The sequence below is a fragment of the Camelina sativa genome, chromosome 13, assembly GCF_030686135.1.
Source record: "Camelina sativa cultivar CO46 ecotype springtype chromosome 13, ASM3068613v1".
In the NCBI taxonomy this organism is placed as follows: domain Eukaryota; kingdom Viridiplantae; phylum Streptophyta; class Magnoliopsida; order Brassicales; family Brassicaceae; genus Camelina; species Camelina sativa.
In genome coordinates, this window is record NC_141892.1 from 136,143 (window position 1) to 156,960 (window position 20,818).

Here is a 20,818-nt window from a genome sequence, read left to right on the forward strand (position 1 = left end):
AGACAGTGGAAAATATTTCAATATCATCTCTGGTTTTGTAGTCAAAATTTTAACTTACTTTAATTCTTCTCTCGTAGAGACTAGAGAGATAGATATTTCAATACTCATTTGAATGAGTACTGTGCAACACGTAAACAAAATTTTAACACTAAAAAAAAAAAAAAACACTATGCGAGTTAATAAAGTTAAGGATGGTGTCGGCGGCTGCCATTGGAGCGTGTACTTTACTTTGCCCCATTGCGCGCGTAGAAAACTCATTCCGCTCCAACAGATTAATGTTGGAAGGCCGTTTGTAACGAGGCCCATTGGCCCACGTAATTAAAATTACAACTGATTTTGTCTTTTTTTTTTTTTTTTTTTGCTGGGAAGGCTCTTCGGCAACGGCGTAGAAGACGATGCGACTGTTGTCGCCGCCGGCGGTAAATCGAGGCTGCTTGAATTGAAACTATGATGAACTCTGTCTGTCGCTCGTTTTATCTTTATAGACGCAGCACCAGATCCTCCTCCGTCGGCGAGGAAGATAGTTCGATCCGAAAGAAGCAAGTGAGTGATAGTTGCAATTGATTTCCTATATTTTCATTTAAATGGACCATTGCTGAATGTGATTTCGAGAATACTTTTTCAGTTTTTCTAGCGAAGCTTTGCAAAGGCCCGTGTGTGTATGTTTTTCTTTTATTATTGGCCTATTTCGTAGTGTAAACGGCACAAGTAAATGGTAGAAAGAAAGTTATAGATCTCTCTGTGAGATTTAATTCTATTTTTTTTTTTTTTTTTTTTATCATATTGTTTCTAAAAGTCTTATTGTAAATTTATAGGAGAATTTTTGAAGTAGTTTTTGGAACTATTTATGATATATCCCCCTTGAGTAGAGTGATATAAAAAAGAAGAAAGGTCATTTGCTACTCCAGACGCCTCCATCTGCGTTCCGGAAGACGTTTAGATCTTCAAATAATTTGTACGGAGGAACATAGGGTCTCTGCTGCTGCCAGCCACAGCAGCACCGGATGTCCCCGCGGCTCTAGCCGGGAAGGAGTTTGAGTATTGCAAGTTTCTCTCAAATATCTTACTTTCATTGCCTCCTCCTTGACTCCACAATGTTGTTGGCTCATTACTGTTTACTTGGTGGACACTGCTCCATTGTGGCTGAGGATAACCGTATGAAAACGCTTGTTGTTGCTGCTGCTGCTGCTGCGGAATCCATGGCTGAAACTGAGGCCCCGGTGGAGCAAACTGAGCCATTTTTGGGACTTGCGGTGGTTCTCCCTGAGATTGTTGTGCCCAGGGGACAACGTAGCTGTTCATAAGAATATTATCTTCAGCAAAAAACGGTGGAGCCTGCTCTTGCGGTTGCGTTTGTGGAGTTGGCAGCGCAGTTGTTGACAGAGTTAGGCTGAGAAGTTCAATAATGTCCTGCTCTGACTTGGTTGTTGCCGTTGTTGTTGTTGTGCCGAATAAAGCTAGCTCTTTGCACTGTGTCTTGGCTTCTATTTCTGCAGCGTTTTCATTGGTGTTTCCTAGAAGCAATGTTTCTTCTTCTTCCTCGATGTGTTCGGCATTTAACAGAGCGTGCCTGTCAATTCCAGAATGCACTACTTTACTTGGTGAGTCGCAAATACTAGTGTGTTGAGTTTTGTGAGTGAATGACGTCTAACCTTTTGGCTAACTGCATAAAGTCGTCTTTAATATCCTCATCCCGCTCATCTGTTTCACTTTCACTGCTGGATGATGAAGAAGACTCGTCCGAGTCAGACTTAAGAGCAGCAGCATCGCCGGTCTTTGTCTCTGGGGCCTGCAACATTGGAAGAGAGACACCAGAGGCAATAGAGTCGTGTCTCGCGAGCACTACCTGCAAAGAGTCATTCAGCTCGAGACCACGTGCCGAAACATCCTCGTCCCTGTGAAGAAGAAGAAAGCAAGAACAGATGTTTTATTAGTAAGAAGAAGAAAAAAAAAAGGAACAAGTAAAACTGAAAAAGATTTGGTAAAAAGGTGGAGAAGACAGACGCAGTTGTGGTGAGCATCTGGATTAATTTCTTCTGATTAGATCTGCACTGCTCTACTAGGTCAACTATTAGCTCATCTTTTAAGGCCTGTGGAAGATGAAATACCAGATTAGTTAGAGATTCGATCATTGGGAGGAGTGATGCATATAATTCTGCACTTACTGATTTATCAGAAGGATTCATGGCTTTAACCATGTCATTCACAAGATCCATCACATTTCTCATCGATTCAAGGCTTGATAAGCTGAAACATTAATCAACATTAGTGAAAACATTATTAGCTATATGTTGAATAGATTAGTAGGAAACCTTAGGCTCTCAATTTCCGCAGCCATTGTTTCATCAAGCCTTCGAAACGAACCAATGGACATTAAGTTCATAGAAGAAGAAGAAGAAGAAGACTGTGTGGAAGTCGGGGGAGGTGGAGGTGGTGCAAGCATCAGGGGTGCTTCTTTTGAACGTTGTGGGAATTTCACCCCACACCTCTGCAGATCAGAATGAATAAAACAGAAACAGGAATGAGAGTGGATATGGCTAATCTAAAGAAGAAGAAGAAAAAGGAATAAAAGGAAGAGGGTGTTACTTTAAGCTCTTGGAAGGCCCAATTGTAGTGAGGGTGTCTGCAAGCAACTGCATTGAATGCTTCGTTCCAAGTATCCAACAATATCAATATTCTGTTCCTCACTTCAAAATCACCCTTTCACACACAACACATATATCAAAGATTGACTAAGAGTATATATCCCAAAAAGAAAGAAAGAAAGAAAGAAGTTGACAAGAGCAACCTTTTTCCTGACAATCTTAACCATATCTTCAAGAAGATGTTTCTCAGCGATATGAGAATGAACAAAGTCCCCACAGTTTTTAAGCATTGCCTCCAACAACTATCATGTTAGTAGTAAAATATGTAACAAGTTAACCGAGAGAAGAGATCACATTCACAAAGTAACAGGGGGTTCATCATACTGTACATGAAGGAAAAAAAGAGTACCGTTAAAGTGAGTAATTGTACTTTAGAACTCTTGTGGTTTAATCTTCTCTTGACAGCTTTGATCGCATCTTTGCATTGCCTACAGAAAAGAAAAGAAAAAAGTCACTCCTTAAGAAGATTCATTTTGGAAATGTTCTATCATAATAAAAAAACAGAGAGAAGATATATTGGTTGAACTTACCAGCGATTAGAATTGAGGGAGTCGCAGATGGCAATGACGATGGTCCAATCAGGAGTGAGGAGAAGCTCGCTCGTGGCTTTGTCGACAGCCACTGTCACCGAAGACAGCCTAAACGATTGAGAACTAGAGGATGATGATGAAGATGAAGAAGAAGAAGAAGATGAAGGCCTCATTTTCCAAAAATTCCACGTAGAATTTTCGTCGGGTAAAGCCAATCTTCCTCTCGGCCATATATACATGGAGAAATACGAAACAGAGCCTTTTTTCCGACAAATTCGTGTGTCCGTTCAAAATCTGTTTTCCACTTTTGTTTTGGCCACGTCTTCTCTCTTCTCTCAGTAACACCGGGTCCCACTCCTTCAGCAATTACTGTCACGTGGCCTTTTCGGATTTCTTATTTTTCTTCGGTCAAAAAAATATGTCGCGAGAGCCTTTTTAGCAGCAAGTTCCGCTTTCTCATAAAATGGAATTTGGGCCGTTAAATTTTTGAGATGGGCTTACTTTTGATTGGCTTTTAGCGTTTCCTAATAAACTGTATTTACTAGTTAGTACTACTTACTACTACTTAGTAGTTTAGTACGTACGTTACGTAGTACCTTTTTAATACTATAGATCGTCTCATCATGCATCATCATTTTCATTTACTATGTGAAAATACGTATCCTTCAATGAAAAATGTTGTGTGAAAAAGAAAAACACACTGAAAAATATGAATATTATGAGTAGAAAAGTATGTCAAAGTAGTTGTTGTAATCATTAAAACATGAACAAGCGCAGTTATATTGATAAATTACACAACTGAGATGATCTCTCACACACAAACAAAGCTTAATAAACAACACCTAGTTTTGTTTTAGGAGAATACGTTACATATACAAAAACATATACGTAGTTATAAATACTAAAAACAAAGGTTCCCTCTCCTCTTCAAACGTGACGTGAGGTAAGGGGATCGATCAGGCGGCTCGGTCTTCACGGTTAACGTCATCGAGAATGACAACGAGAGAGGCAATGAAGGCATAATCAACATTTGGATAAACAGTCACCGAGAAATTGTCTTTTCCCAAGAATACGCTCTGCACCGTGTGCTTCCTGTGCATCTGCCATCCAATTCCAAACCATATAAATAATAGTAAGTATATAAATATACCCTACTAATTCACCAAAAACATTTATTTCCATTAATTAATGAGACATGCATTGTGATGATGATCATGATGAGATGCACAAACTGCTGCTGAGATGGGTCCTCCACAAGTACTACTAAAGTAGTAATAATGATTTTTATTTAAAGGAAAGGAAATAAAGAGAGAGAGAGAGAGAGAGTTAATTAAAATAATTAGTGTTTTTACTTGGGCAACAATGGCGTCAGATTCGCCGGCGTAAACAACACAAGAACGCTCCAGCCAACTCCCTTTGACCCTGTAATCACACCTCTTCTCCTCCTTGTTGTGTCCTAAAAACACATCTAGTTTGGTCTTTAGCTGAAGCATCGACGATCTTTTCACCGTGTACAGCAGATCACGCTGCTCCGTACTCCCTCCTCTAAACACTTGCCACCTGTCATGCATGCTCACCATCTGCAACAAAAAAATCTTCTTAATAATTTAGAATCGGAGTAATCTTCTATATATATATATATATTTTTTTTTGGTAACAATCTTCTATATATATATAGGGTTACTACATGTGCTACTTCAATGTTTTCTTCTTTTTTTTTTTTTTTTTGAACCAGAGAAAAGAAAAAAAAGAGTGGGGATTGATTTGACCTTCTCTCTCAAAGTCACGACCGGAGTTCCAGAAGCATCGAGCAGGATCCTCTTGTCGTGAAGACCAAACACAGGTTCCTTCACCTTGAACAACAGGTTCCCGTTAACGTCCGTTATAGCGAAGTTACCGTCCGTTAACGTCATCATCTTCCGTACGATGGTCAGATCTACAGGGTAAGGCGCGCAGTACCTCGGATCCACTATCACTCCGGCTTGGGGTCCTGGCGGAGGAGGAGCCGAAGGGCCCGTGCCTTGTGGGTAAGCGTACACATAAGGCTGCTGCTGCTCCATTCTTTGCTTTCTTTCTCCAAATCGGATTACAGTACTCTCTCGGTAGGTATATCTTTGTTTTGCCTAATTGACTTGCTTCCCTTTAATTTGCTTCGAAAATATGTTCTTTTTTTTTCTCTCTCTCTTTTTGTTGTTTTTGGGTCTGGGTTATGCGGCCGCTTCGTGAGGATAAGTTTACGAAAGGGGTCTTATATAATTTATGAAAAGATAAAATATCTGGATCGAATATGTTGACTTTTCTCTTTGAATAGCATAAACTTTTGGTTTCTTTTTTTGTTCTTCCTTAGATTCCAAGAAAAAAGTTTCCTTTTTGTATAAGATAAAGAAATTCAAAGGTTATTTTCCTTTATTATTGTCTTTTGTCAAAATTTATTTTAACTCGGTTCAAATCTGAAGACGCGTTATGTAAGTAACACCTCAATACGGGAATACATTTTGATTTCAACGTAACTAAACATGTTTCGAACACCGACGCTACGTCTCAATTTGGTCTCTTTTTAATACAGTTTTGCTATCACCCAACATTTAAATCTTATTTCACTTTATTTTGTTGTCTACCACCACTCCTATTATATGCACAATTCGAATTCGTAACCTGATCAATTGTACATGATGGCTTGGCAATATCAATACGTACCGTTAGACTAACTCCAGTCATATATGGTTTTATTATCTAATTTACAATATTGTATTAATATATATTTTTCTACAACGGAGAAGAAAAATATCTCATACTAATTTCCAAGTACGTATAGAATTGAAATCACATTGAAAAGACTCCAATTGTAATGGTGGTCTCCAGAATAAATAAATTTCCCAACTACTAAACCAACCACCCAATACGAATCATAATACAGCTCTTTGTCTGATCGAATTTATTCGTATGTTTATAATTACTAAATCAAGATATATATATATATATATATCTAATGTCCACATACAGAGTACTTTAAGGCCTAACACTTGTTCAGATCGACTCCACTGATAGCATTAGTAAAGCCCAGTATATGGCCTAGGAAGATGTATTGGCCCAATTTAGACTTTTATTAGAATATGTGGTTCTGAAAGGAAATTTTCGTTGTCTAGAAAAAAAAAACATTATCTAAAAGATAAGCTAACTTATCTTCTTCATTTTTTTGTTGGAAAGTAAAATCATCACGATATCACATGAATGTTCTTAATTCTGCTAAACAATACTGCTATGCTAGTATGCTAAAAAAAAGGTAATAATAAATGTCTCGAAAACGTTAATCTAGATCTGAAAAATGCAGATGATACATTGCGGAGAACTGGAGAAGGGATCTTAATTAGTAGAATCCAAAAAGTTATTATAAGTACGACTTAAAAGATCCTTTAATCAAGCATACATTTCAAAAACATACTTATAATTACATTATAAAACTGTTTGACAAAACAACGAAATAACAATTGAATAGCATAATAATAGTTTGTAAGTGTTGTCAATAATGTGTTATAATTGATATATAAACTTATTCTTAGAGTTTGACGACAACAACAAAAAAAAAAAACTTTATAATTAGACGAGACGTCAAAGGAAAAAAACACTTATTAGACAATTAAAAAATAAAGAAAGATAGAAGTGGTATCACGCCTTGAAAGTGTATTTTTGTATCGTGTGTTTGTAAGTTGTTTAACCCAAAAAAAAACTATCATATCATTCGAATCATATATATATATATATTTATATAATATATGGTTGTTATTGTAAACACGCGCGTGGACGGAAAATAAAAGAGCAAACGAAACCAGCAAGTGCAATTGCATAATCTTTACTTAAAAATTTCTTTGGACTCATGCTCCACTAATCAATTAATTTACTTATCTTTTACTCGGTATGTACTCTTTATAGGGACAACATACCCTAGAAGAATTAGCTGCATCCTATATCTTATTGTAAATTTCCATTTAAAAGAAAAATACTTGAATAGTCGTCGGATCTCTTAATTAGCTTATCTAAAAACCGAAAGTATATATTCATTATGAAATGACACATATACGGTTTTTGAACAACTTACTATTATATAAGTGAATCTAATCAAGATGCGTGAATATATATATATATATAGTACAGTATATAATTAATTATCTACATATAATTTTGTTACCTACCTGATCCTATTTCCAAAGACCAAGCTTCCCTTGCGTAGGTACGTATAATAGGTACTTTTGCAGGGTTTCGATCTACTTCCTCGCAAAATAAGCAATCTCTAGCTCGTACACAAACACACGTGTGTGTTTAAAGATACAAAACCAGTCCCACGTGCGTCAGTACTACTAAATGACTAACACTGGAATCATCGTCGCCAACGTTATCAAGGTGAAATGGTCATGATGGGGAAGATGGGCACATGAAGAACTAACTCATTCACTATCACACTCCACACATATTTCCGTACGTATGTATATACATACATACATACATTTGGAGGTTTGTATATATATATATTTATGCAAACGAGATGAGCTAGTAATGCACGTGCCCTGCTTCTCCATCTTGCTCAGCACACACCTTCATCATTCACTCCTATCTCTCCTACCACAGAACAACTAAGGCCGGGATGAGCGAGACAGATACCAGGATGAGAGAGAGTGAGAGAGAAAGAGAGAGAGAGAGAGAGACCAGGATGAGAGAGGGAGAGTGAAAGAGAAAGAGAAAGAGAGAGAGATGGAGAGAGAGAGAGAGAGAGAGAGTCAAGTAAATGTACCAAGTGGTTTCTCATTTATAGCAAACGGAAATATTGATTAATTAATTTTAATTGCCCAAATTTATTTAGCTAAGGGTGCATAGAAAAATACGTTTTTGTTTTCGCGTATTCGTTTGTGCGTGTGTGTTGTGTCATGTGTGAGTTGTGACACTAGATTTTTTTTATATACCTACATGACACTAAAACTCTCTTCAACTATTATGCATATCTTGTAGCTAGGTTTTATATTTGACACCGTGATTCCAAAATTGATCATTTACCATTTACTTTTGTTGTTATTCTAATTAACAGATAACAGCATTTATTTTTGAATTTATCATAATAAAAATCTAAATATACATCAAAAAGATAATGGAGACATGGCATGCTGACCCATGAACATGCTACCCAAAACCCCCAAAAGAAAGTGTGTATGTTTGCGTATACACGTATATATTAAAGAAAGTGAGTGTGTGTGTTTGTTTGCATATATATATATATATATACACGCAGTTTTAAAACAATGTTCTTGAGAACCACAAGATGTCAAGACTATTAATCCCCTCCGTATATTCGTATGTAAACGTCAATTACTATATGAGGTTTCTTTTGATAGTTAGTACATGTTTTGAACTAATTTGCAGCCAATCGTTTATTGAAAAAAAAAAAGTGAGGTTAAAACTGGAATTAAGTAGAGATTTTAATTTTTGCACACGAAATAAAACGATAGAGATTTTAATTTTTCTCTATTTGTAGAGAAATATTTCTGGTGAAATCATTAAAGAGTACCATCCGACAGCTCAATGACTTTTCTTTTTTCGACATTAAGGTAGGACTTGAGAGAATCATGCTGTCGTAATTATTATTATATCAAATCCATTTCCTTTTTCTTTATCTGTTTCATCTAACTAATCACTTTTTTTTTTGCAAACTAAGCGTTTATTTTACTTCTAATTTGGTATATTTTCAATGTAAAATATTTATATTTTTGATCAATTTTCTTCCGTTCCATATTTTATATTGTTCAAATTTTTTTAATTGACATAATAATGTTAAATTATAACTATGGCTTTGATTGGTGACCACGTTTAAACGAGGCAGTTAGAAAATTTTGAGCGGTTGAAAAAAAAATGGTTGAAAAGAGAGCGGTTAAAGATAGCGGATAGAAAAGATTGTACGATTGAAAAGAGCGGTCGAGTATTTAGTTTGATTGGTAATATTGTAGCGGTTGAATAGTATAAATTTTAATAAATAATAAAAAATTAAATTAATTTAGTTGGAAAATAGAAAATTAGAGTAATAAATTATTTTTTAATTTATGATAAGATATATGAACATAATTAAATTAAAAACGTTAAAGTGCTAAATAATTAGTTTTGTCATTATGATAATAGATTATACTGGTAAAATATCATAAATTATTTAAAAATTTGTAATAAATTATAAAAATGAAATTTATTCTAAAAACTTTAAAAAATGAAATCATTATCTAATTCATAATAAGAAATTTTAATAAAATTTTTCTCTTATCATTAATTTTCTCTTATCATTACCGTTGTGGGGGTTTTAAATTATTTGCAATGTAATTCACCTTTGTTATCTGAGACTCGTATAATTCCAACAATATTTGTTATTTTACACCAAAAACAAAAAACAAAATGCCAAAAAAAAAGTTGTGTAACTTTGAAAATTCACCAAACGTGGGTTTACTAGAATGATTCAAGTTGGTGTTTGCAACCACCAAAAATAAGGTGTAACCATCTTTTCCAACCAAGATGATCAACCGCTATTTTCAAAAAAGATGTTGATTAGTGATCATAGCAGCGGTTCGTTTGCAAACGATCTTAGTTAGTGAAACCATTGAGAGCCTATATGGCCAAAGCTAGTTTTGGCGGTAACAAAGAAGAATGTATTTGAACCAACTTTGCTATTTTTCCCTTCTTCCATTCCATATATACACATAGGTGATAGTATTTTCTTTATATCTCATATATACACATATATACATTTTTTGTCAATATTTGTTTCATGGATAACTATTCTTTTGGGTTGGTTATATATAATATACCCTCAGCTACCATTGTTTGTTGCATACATTTAATTCAATTCTAACTGTATAACATTACGTTGGGACCATATTAATTTTTTTTTGGGAGCTTGTAGTAGATGTTATTGCATATATAGTACTACTTACTAATTTTATTTTTGGCGATAATAGTAATGAATATAATTGTCAGGTAATTTTGGCTTAATTTCCATAAAATACAGTATATTGGTGAGGAATGAGAAACGACAATGTGGGACTGAAAATTGCCCACCCTATTATAAAGTCTCGATCAAAGTCCACTTCCAAATTCTAGGTCCTATCTCGTGAAAATCATTGAGATGCTTCTCTTGTCTTCAAACAGTTTATTTGTGCGTTTAAATTTCTCTTTTCCTATTCTTTACCCCTAATTTTCAATGCTTTATCTTTATATAGGAATTTGTATCGAAGGTCTAGGTTCACCATTCATGACTTGCCCAAGTCAGGTCAACTTTTGTTTTTCTTCTTCTTTTTCTCATAATAAAGATATGTATTCAAAAAATTGTTTTGATTGCTCTAACTGCAAAAAAAAAAAAAAAAAAGAGTTAACATCCATTATATAATTCCGATTAATTAAAATTTTGGTTGTTTATATATCTATTATAGGTTCATCAGTTATTTCAATAGTGAAATTTAAAATATGTATTTCAATAGTCATAATCACTCTGATCTCTATATAGGTGTTCCGAATATCTTATGATCTAAAAAATTAAAGAAAATGGTAATATGTTCAGCCAAACCAAAAAAAAAAACGTATTTAACAAAAATGTTTATTTTTTGCAGGAATGGCCAAACCTCAATGATCATGAAAACTGGATGCAGAATCCGAACAACCACCAAAATTATGCAAGCACATGTACATATCATTCGACATAATTTTTGTATGTTTTTTTCACCCTATTTTTTTTACATAGATAAAGAGCTATATATTGATATTTCACAAAAAAAAAGAGCTATTGATAATTATCAGTTTTTGTTAATTAATTTTGTCAAACCTGGTAGGCTAAGATTAATTTAATTTAATTATTTAATAAAGACTTGATATAATTAAGGAAAATTCATGTTTCTCATTAATTATAATTTCCAAATCAACTAATTATCTTCTTTCGATCAACGAATAGTCTATGACCATGAGGATTAATTCACTTTAGCTTTTCTTAAACACATTTTTTGTTTTCATTTTATCAAGGAAAAAAAAGGATGTGAATTGTAAACACAGATGGGATGTAGTGACTGAAATACAAGTCCCCGTCAAGAGATCATGAGAAATCTTTAACAGCCTATGAGCACACATTCAACAATGACTCGATTTTCAAAAGTTTTTATTGCGTTGCATGGACCTGAATATATATAGATAGTGATATGTGACCGTGTATATATAGATGTATAAATACTGTTAATATGAGATACGCAATACTAGTGTAAGATACCCTCGAGAATATAAGCAGCAGGCCGTTAAACAACAATACATGCAGTATATATTTATTTCTTTTGGAATCTATATGTAGCTTCTATTACTTTCTCAAAAAAAAAAAAAAGCTTCTATTAAACCAGACGACTATCCATGCATTAGAAGTGTGTGTATAGGTTTTTTTTTTTTTTTTTTTTTTGAACGAAGAAGTGTGTGTATAGGTATATATTGCTAATTGGTAAGGAATATTCTGTTTGAATCATGGGAACGACACGTGACATTCCACTGTAAAAGAGAAGAGTGATGGAGATGTGAGTGGAGAGAATACAATATGTAATATAAATTAGAATAATTCCATAACCGAAGTCGCGCCAAAAAGTTTTATTTTTCAGTTGTTATGCAAAAGACAACACTACTTTCAAATTTACATACATCCATTTAATTATTTATATTGGTAAAGTAAAATTGACATCACGCTCATTATTAACTTGATTTTTCTAGTTTAAATCTACCAATTGAGAGAATATATTAGAAAACCTAAAAAGTGAAAATTAGTCAATTATGCTTAAAGAAACTTTGGGACATAAGCCAATAACTAGATATAGCTAGTTATTATTTTTATTTTATTTTGGTGAACAAAACACCATATTATTGATTACAAATCACGTTATGAAGCCTCTTATATCTTTAGCGTATATCAAAGGGAGATTAGACTAAGTGGATGACTTTTCTAAGTAATATTTTCCTAATTATCATTATTACTTAAAAAAAATCATTATTCTTACTTAAAAATTGCAGAGTTGATCGAGACGAAATTCTATTATACATTCCATTCTAGTTTTGGTTAACCACAACTTCAACAAATCTGATCATCCAAATCTGTAGAGACAAACTAATTTTGAATCTTTTAATATTTATATTTAAGGTATAATATATATTTTCAGTTAAAAAGGTATACTGATTTGTTTATGGAAAAAAATACGAATCTTAGATGCTTTTGTGTCAGAAAATTAATCCAACAATAAAAAAAATAACATTCGCAGTCAAATTTTTAGTTACCAACTAAGAAATATTATGTTGCATTCCATCATTTAATTAGTTACGGCTATTTTTTTTTTGGCTATTACGCGATTAAATCAATATCATCATACTTGTAATTGGCTATACCAAATTAAAATAGCGATGGTTCTGGACCATGGATCTTATTTATTATCTTCTACAATAAAAAGTCTTAGATGAGAAAAAAAAAATCTGTTGATAATATTTCTGTTTTCCTATTGTAATGGTTATGGAGCTGGTTTGGAATATAGAAGACAAAGTATGTAAATATTGGTTGTCATTCAGACATATTTAATGGACATCTCACCAACGAGCACAAAACTCTTTTAACTGTCGGTTCAATTATTTTAAGGTCTCTATATTGTTTTTAAAAAAATTGTTTTTATTAAAAAATAGCCAATATTGCTACCTCAACTTCTTTCAAAATTATGATTTTATCCCAACAAAATTATACCGATGCACAAATAGTTCTCCTAAATTATTGAATCGGTTCTGTTTATAACAAATTATTTTTATTCTCTTATATTGAGTTCAAACCATAATCCAATTAAAAAAAATCAACAAAATTAATTAAACCGTAAAAGAAACTAATTTGTGTACTATTTATTTTTAACCTGTCGATTAAAAAAAATAACATCAGTGAACTTGAAAAAGTTTGTAAATCAAACTATTTCCGAAAATAAAGAAAAAGAAAAGAAAAACAAGAAACCTAGGTAAATCAAATCCGGTTTGCCAAAAAAAAAAAAAAAGTAGATCAAATCCCAATTAAACTACTACTAGGGATTCAATTTAAAAGATAAGTTAATTCGATATAAGTATTTCTTATTCAATTTGATTAGCTATAAAATATTGATATGTTTCGTTAATAATCAGTTTTTTAATTAATTGATGTATAATTAGGTTTGATTATTCTATCCTTAATTGGATGACTAAACTGCTTATTTTCTGTGACATTCTTTATGATATTTAATACCCTTTTTAGTTTCTTATCTGAAAAATGGCTTTTTTTATATAGATAATATAGTGTGAAGATTTTGAAGCATGGACTACTAAATAATAATATGATTAGACAAGGCTAATTAAAAATTAATGAGATAGTAGGTGGCAGACATGTATCACACTAAATCTGGCACTTACACAGAAATGCGAACTTACTGTTGTGACGCAGATCAGACTTTATGTATATATTCTATTGTCACGCTTAATTAGTGTTAAGTGCTAATTATATTGTCAAATATCTGTTGTTTAATCTGAGCTGTTCTCCTCTATTTATCTAAATATCTATATATTTACATTATCTACATGTATTATTCAAGGCTACATCCCTGGAAGCCTATTACTTGTTTTTAGTTTGTAAAAAAGAATGTATACAATGGCAACTGTTAGCATGATATAATTGTAAGTTTTCTCCCTACATCAGAGAGTAAAATAAAAAAACTACTTTTGTTGTAGCATAAGTTGGAAAACTCGATTGAATACAGAAAACTGAATTATACAGTTTTTTTTTTTTTTTTGTTCACATTTAAGCTTCACATCAATTTGTGGATAAATTTGAACGTTGCAGTGCTTTGGTAAAGAAACCCCAATAATTTGTGGTAAAATAGCGATATGTAATGTAAGTCAGTTAACCCTTTTCATTCGGGGGCCCAATAAAGACCCATAAAGAAGCCTCGATCCACGACTCACAATTTTACAATTTATCACGTTTTGAGTTCTAATTAGTGTCTGTGTGATAGAGGTGAATAGAGTGGTCGGAAAACTCTTACGAGTTACGACTGTTTTGGCTCCAGGTTGTTAGGAGATCTTAAATTATCATATTGACTTATCAAAGGTAAACTTCCTAAATTATCATATATATATTGACACTTATGAAGAATCTTCCAGATTTTTCTTGATTTCCCTATAATCATATCTTCATTATTTCCATAATCTTGATTAGTTGTCCGTTTCATCTCGTATTTGGTCGATCTTATCAATCTCTTTATACATACAGTATGTCTCTGAATCTTCTGGCTTGAGAGTTTTGAATAGTAACAACATTTCATAATTCTTATACTCTCATCTTCTCTGTGAGACTCTAGCTAGTCATTGACATCAAACTATATTTGCTTGGAACCTCAGGGGCTAGCAGCTTGCTCGTTCTGGAGTCGGAGTGACTCAAGTAAGTTGGCATCATTCTTTTTTTCTTTTTAAAAAAATAAAATAAAAGCATGATGTGCTCTTTCATTGTCGTTAAATAGAAATCAAAGTGCAATTATATATATCCGATGGTCAAGTGACTGGATCAAGGTAACGAAAGTGATTTTATTCTGAATTCAATTACACTTGCTGAGGCATGATTATGTGATGAACCTGAAAATGAGTAGACAATTTTTAGAGCCAAATAATATATACAACTTGCGTTTCACAACACACTGTTTTTTAGAAACATAATGTATATAGGCAAATCATAAACCACCGGACACAAACTTTATGTTGCTTTAACTTTCTGGTCTATAGTTAAATAGCTAACAGCAAGCTAGGCAACGAACCACGACCCAGGTCCTTCGGTACGCTCTCCCAAACCGTACAACGCCCCATGTCCCATCCTATTGCTCCAAGACTGTAGTCTGTAACAGTGAGCCATGTGTTGAAATACTCTCTTAGCTCAGTGACCACTCCGTCTTTCAACGTCCACACGTGAACCCAGTACACGTTTGAACCCTCCCACCCTTCTGCAATCACGCAGTCATGACCAGGCACTAGTACTTGTACACTACTTGGCTCAAATCTGAACGAAACCTGGCTAGGTGGTTCCCCAGTGAGTAGCCTCATCATGTGTTGACAATGGTGCGGTCCATGGAACCACCATTCCACATCACTGGCCACCACTTTGGCTACCGTTGAGGCGTCTCCTTGTTGCAACGCCCTGTAGAGTAACTCTATGGTTCCCTGGTTTGTCAAAGTCTCTACGTTGGGTGTTTCCATTTGTTAATTTCTTTCTTGAAACTTAGAATAGGATAGAATCTGAAGAGAGAGGTTTTAGTTTTTGGGTATGTATTTGTCTAGTTTTCAGTTCCTTTTATAGCCAACATAAATCCTCTCGGTGACGGTAGAGAGGGTCATTTCATGGCTTGCTTCTCTTTACAATCGTCGACTTGTTTATTAGTTTTTTTTTTTTTTCAATTATGATTTTGTTTTGTCGGTGATAATCGCGATTATATATTAGTTGTTTTCTGACTAATCCTCTAAGATTACATCATATTGTTTGGTTTGTAATCCCCTGAAATTACTTCTAATAAATTTGATGCTCGCATTCATCGTTTGATATCAAATATGATCCTACATATGGTTTGATGGTTGTTGATCACGAAATACCATTATACGTTGCTATGGGTTGTAATCTGAACTAACCCAGTATTCGATTTAGTAGCCGTAGTTTTCAAATATTTCTGAATGTTTTATTTCTGAGTATGGTTCTATTTTTTTTTTTTTTAAATTACAAGCGTCGATGGTTTTACTGGTAAAAGCTTTTTGGTAAATCTAGAGTTCGGAGATTTGAGAGACGGTGGTTTGAGGGGAAGTACGGGAACCTCTTAAAAGTATTTTTTTAACATAACCTTTTTATTTCACCCGCTAACTCGTCGCAAAAAAAAAGTAGTAGTTGATCGATATAAACCAACCGTCTAACAAAACCAAACTCGCTTGGAAAGTTTTAATTATGTCGTTCTCCAGGTAATTAAGTTAATTACTAGTAACTAAGTTTGCTTAAGATAGTTCATAGTTGGAACCTGAACCAGATGCATACTGCATAGTGCATACACATCTATTATAAATTTATAATTAATTTTGTCTCTAGTGAACAATCAGAATATGTCTCAATCTTCCCACTAGATTCGTCCAACTATTGTTATAAGTGAGCCAGCCAATATAAAATGAAAGAATAACGTTTTAGTCGGTTTAGTGATATATAACCTTTTTGGTCTTAGAAAAAAAAAACAAGAATTTTCTTAATTTATACAAATATTTAGTAGTTTCTTAGTGATATAACTTTTTTTTTTTTTTTTTTGAAAAAGTAACTTTCTTTTCATAATACACTAAGTATAAAACAATATAGTAGTGTCTTGTTTCTGCCTTGTGGGATTTGATTGTGAAAACTGAAGAGTCGCATTTTCTATTAGGATAGGACTCAATATTTTGGGGATTATGTCAAATATATTATTTGTGTTTATCTTTGCTAGATTATAGGATCTTCAATTGTGTATAAATACTTGTACAATCCTATGATCAATATAACAAAGAGCATTATTCAGCATTTCATGGTATCAGAGCACGATCTGGACCTTTAAAATTTCTTTGTAACTCTTGTTTTTTTTTCTTTTCAAACAATGAGTGAAGTCGAATCTGCTTCTTCTGGTCCTACGACTGATCCCAAAACCGTCTCTGCTGTTCTCATGTCTCCGTACTTTCTTCATCCAGCGGATAGTACGGGACAGGTGCAGACTCCAATCTTATTGAATGGAGCCAATTACGAACGATGGTCGAAGTTGATGTTGAATTCTCTTCGTACCAAGCGGAAACTGGGTTTTGTTAATGGAACCCTTCCGCGACCGACGAATAATCCAGATGAGGAAGAAAAGTGGGACATGGTTAACGCTATGATCATTGGATGGATATATAGTAGCGTTGAACCAAAGTTGCGACAATCTATCTCGTTGGTTGATAACGCCAACACGATGTGGGCAAGCCTACAAAGATGATTCTCTGTCAGTGACGACACGAGAATTCATCAGCTTCATTCTGACATTGCTGCGTGCAAACAGAACGGTGATGAGGTGGAAGTTTATTTTAGCAAACTGCGGATCATGTGGGATGATCTGGCAAATTTTGAGAACGGTTTCACATGTTGTTGCAAAACTGCAAACTGTGATTCGATGTTGAAGTATGAGAAGATGCGAGAGAAGATACGGGTGCATCAGTTTCTCATGGGACTCGACAACTCTCGGTTTGGAACGACAAGATCAAATTTGTTGAGTCGACAAACAGAGTTGAACCTTGAGACTGTTTATTCTCAGGTTATTCAAGAAGAAAGACACATCAATGCCATGCGTACAACTGATGATCGGACTCCCGTAGTCGGTTTCTCTGCCACAACAACGACGACTGCCTCACAACAGAACACTTCCATTTCCTCTGCTCAGGCGTCTGCTTCTCGTTTTGCTAAGCCATCGACGGTTTGTTCACATTGTGGCAAACCAGGACACGATGCAAGTAATTGTGGAGGTTTTGGTCGTGGTAGAGGAGGATTTTCGAACCAAGGTCGCGGTCGTGGAGGTCGTGGTTCTGGTTTTCGTGCTTCTCATGCTCAACTTGGTGATTCCGCTTCATCGGTGGACTCCTCAGGCATACCAAATTTCACAACAGATCAATGGGCTACTTTGGAACAGTTTGTGAAGAAACAGGGTTCCTCTGCTAATGCAAAGTCATCAGGTAAGACAGAAAAACTTCTTCTTTTTGGAAAAGAAAGACGCCATGATATAATCATTGATTCGGGTGCCTCTCATCATATGACTGGGGATTTACACTTACTCACTGCGGTTACTACTATTGCTCCTTGTCCCATTGCTTTGCCTAATGGACAGATCACCTAGGCAACAAAACATGGCAGTTTTAATCTTGGTGGTCGACTTGTTTTGTCCAACGTTTTCTTTGCCCCGTGTTTATCAATCACACTTATTTCAGTTGCTCAATTGCTTCGTGATGTTGCTGGTTTTGTACTCTTCACTAAACAGTTTTCTGTGATACAGGACCTCTATTCGAAGACTTTGATTGGAGCTGGGAAGGAGCGTGACGGGGTTTATCATTACGAGGGTGCTGTTGCGGTTCATGCTGGGCATATGGGAAAGTTGCAGACTCGGGACTTATGGCATCATCGTATGGGACATCCGTCATCTAGAGTGCTTTCTGTTTTAGGATCTATTGGAGGTTTTCCTAGTAGTGTAGGGTCTTTTGAACAATCTTGCGGTGTTTGTCTACGAGCTAAACAAACTCGAGACGTGTTTTCTTCAAGCATCAATAAAGCAGTTGACTATTTCTCTTTAATTCATTGCGATATATGGGGACCATATCGGGAACCATCAACGTGTGGAGCACGTTATTTTCTTACGATTGTTGATGATTGTTCAAGAGCGGTTTGGGCAATCTTACTCTTGGAAAAGAAAGAAGCATCGGATGCTTTGAAAACATTTTGCATGTTTACTGAACGACAATTCAACAAACAAGTTAAGATTGTCCAAAGTGACAATGGTGGCGAGTTTTTATGCTTGCGCAAGTTCTTTGCTGATAAAGGCATTATTCATCAAACGTCCTGTGTGGAAACACCTCAACAAAATGGGCGTGTGGAACGCAAGCATCGCCACATACTAAATGTGGCTCGTGCCCTTTTGTTTCAAGGCAATTTACCAAAGAAGTTTTGGGGAGAGAGTATCTTGACAGCCACTTACTTGATTAACCGTACACCATCTCTTCTCCTCGATAATAAGACACCATATGAACTCTTATACGGCTCGCCCCCGGACTATCATAATCTTCGTGTTTTTGGCACACTCTGTTATGCTCGCAAGATTGATAGGTCAAAGGATAAGTTTGATCCTCGTAGTACCAAGTGTGTTTTTCTGGGCTATCCGATGGGCAAGAAGGGTTGGCTTGTGTGTGATCTGCAAACAGAGAAGATGTTTGTTTCCCGCGATGTTGTTTTTCATGAGGATATTTATCCTTATGTTGTTGCTCCTATTGTTGTTCGTCATGATGTGCTGCCTGATCAATCATCCTCACAACATCCGGCAGTTTATGATTCTATTCATTCTCCTGCTTCAGGGGGAGATAGTCAAGTTTCAGGGGGAGCACAACCTGTTTCTGTCGCGGTTGAGCATATTCCTTCTCCCATGGTGGTTGACTCTCCAAGTGACTCTGTTCCGGTTGTTGATAATGCAGAATCTCTTGGTGTTGGGAAAAGAATAAAGAAGAGATCCGTTTTGTTAGAACCATACATCACATATGCGGCTCAAGTAGTTAATGATAACCCTCACGTCACGCTTCCTTCTTCGACACCATCTCCATCAGAGTCTTCTTCAGGTACTTGTCCGTATCCTTTGACTGACTATTTTTCCTGTCATCGTTTATCTCCATTGCTTCGGGCTTTTGGTGCATCTATTACTGCAAATCTCGAGCCTAAGTCATTTCAGGAGGCTGTTAAACATGAAGTATGGCGTGGAGCTGTTAAAACTGAGGTTGGTGCTCTGGAAGATGCAGACACTTGGGATGTCACTGATCGTCCTCCAGATAAACAAGTCATTGGATGCAAATGGGTGTTTAAGATCAAGTTTCAGTCTGATGGCACAATCGAGCGGTACAAAGCTAGGCTTGTGGCTCTCGGCAATCGACAAAAGGAAGGAGTGGATTACAAAGAAACCTTTGCTCCGGTGGTTAAGATGACAACAGTTCGCATTGTTCTTGAGGTTGCAGCTGCAAAGAACTGGGAGTTATATCAAATGGACGTCCAAAATGACTTCTTACATGGCGATTTGGACGACGAGGTCTACATGACCCTGCCACCAGGAGTGTCTCATGCGAATCCTAACAGTGTGTGTCGGCTCAAGAAATCTATATACGGTCTTTGTCAATCGCCGCGATGTTGGTTCTCCAAGCTGTCTAAAGCTTTACTTGATTTTGGTTTTAAACAGAATCACAAAGACTATTCTCTGTTCACACTTCTCCGTGGTGGTACTACACTGTTTATCTTAGTGTATGTTGACGATTTGGTTGTCGGAGGTGATAACCCTCTGCTTATTTCTACTTTCAAGTCTTACTTGAGTAGGTGTTTTAAGATGAAAGATTTGGGTGTTTTACGTTATTTTCTTGGCATTGAAGTTTCCCGTGGCAAGGAAGGTATCTACTTGTCCCAGCGAAAGTATTCACTTGACATTATTGAGGAGTGTGGTCTTCTTGGTGCTGCACCAGAACCTACACCTATGGAAGAAAATCATAATTTGGCTAGTGATGCTGGTCCTTTCTTCACCACGCCATCACGATATCGTCGTTTGGTTGGACGCCTGGTTTATTTGGCTGTTACTCGACCTGAGATCAGTTATGCTGTTCATATCTTAGCACAGTTCTTGAAAGCTCCACGACAGAGGCATTGGGTGGCGGCTCTACGGTTGGTTCGATATCTGAAAGGGGCGCCTGGTCAAGGGATTTTGTTACGGTCTCAGAGTGATCTTCGGATTACTGCTTTTAGTGATTCAGATTATGCAAAGTGTCCTTTGACCCGTAGGTCTCTTACCGGCT

At 35.5% G+C, this 20,818-nt stretch overlaps 2 protein-coding genes, 2 long non-coding RNA genes and 1 pseudogene across 5 annotated transcripts; 2 read left to right on the top strand and 3 right to left on the bottom strand.

Moving 5' to 3' along the window:
• Positions 1-307: 307 nt before the first annotated feature.
• LOC147929064 (uncharacterized) lies at positions 308-2,692 on the top strand. Its single transcript, XR_015577398.1, has 2 exons — positions 308-543; positions 816-2,692. It is a non-coding gene; the product is annotated as an uncharacterized LOC147929064 (long non-coding RNA).
• Positions 731-3,488, bottom strand: LOC104709025 (TOM1-like protein 7; annotated as a pseudogene). The gene is made up of 9 exons (XR_015577397.1): positions 3,176-3,488; positions 2,995-3,073; positions 2,789-2,887; positions 2,587-2,700; positions 2,313-2,488; positions 2,166-2,247; positions 2,005-2,090; positions 1,653-1,895; positions 731-1,570 (listed from the first exon to the last, which is right to left on the bottom strand). The product of XR_015577397.1 is annotated as a TOM1-like protein 7 (transcript).
• A 418-nt stretch (positions 3,489-3,906) lies between these two features.
• Positions 3,907-5,758, bottom strand: LOC147929065 (protein LURP-one-related 15-like). Its single transcript, XM_087482104.1, has 3 exons — positions 4,945-5,758; positions 4,528-4,755; positions 3,907-4,275 (listed from the first exon to the last, which is right to left on the bottom strand). Exons 1-3 carry the CDS (start codon positions 5,233-5,235, stop codon positions 4,132-4,134), a joined length of 663 nt encoding a protein of 220 aa, XP_087338230.1. The 5' UTR covers positions 5,236-5,758; the 3' UTR covers positions 3,907-4,131.
• Positions 5,759-10,316: 4,558 nt separating this feature from the next.
• LOC147929066 (uncharacterized) lies at positions 10,317-10,905 on the top strand. The gene is made up of 2 exons (XR_015577981.1): positions 10,317-10,469; positions 10,807-10,905. It is a non-coding gene; the product is annotated as an uncharacterized LOC147929066 (long non-coding RNA).
• A 3,868-nt stretch (positions 10,906-14,773) lies between these two features.
• On the bottom strand, positions 14,774-15,543 carry LOC104709022 (wound-induced protein 1-like). The gene has a single exon (XM_010425686.3). It carries the CDS (start codon positions 15,458-15,460, stop codon positions 14,993-14,995), a length of 468 nt encoding a protein of 155 aa, XP_010423988.1. The 5' UTR covers positions 15,461-15,543; the 3' UTR covers positions 14,774-14,992.
• Positions 15,544-20,818: the final 5,275 nt, after the last annotated feature.

Bases quoted from the DNA above. Each gene is read 5' to 3' on its own strand.
- LOC104709022 (XM_010425686.3), bottom strand. From the start codon at position 15,460: ATGGAAACACCCAACGTAGAGACTTTGACAAACCAGGGAACCATAGAG.
- LOC147929065 (XM_087482104.1), bottom strand. From the start codon at position 5,235: ATGGAGCAGCAGCAGCCTTATGTGTACGCTTACCCACAAGGCACGGGC. The intron at 4,756-4,944 runs GTCAAATCAATC...TTTTTGTTGCAG, and splicing joins TCGTGACTTTGAGAGAGAAG to ATGGTGAGCATGCATGACAG. The intron at 4,276-4,527 runs GTAAAAACACTA...ATTGGATGGCAG, and splicing joins CTGACGCCATTGTTGCCCAA to ATGCACAGGAAGCACACGGT.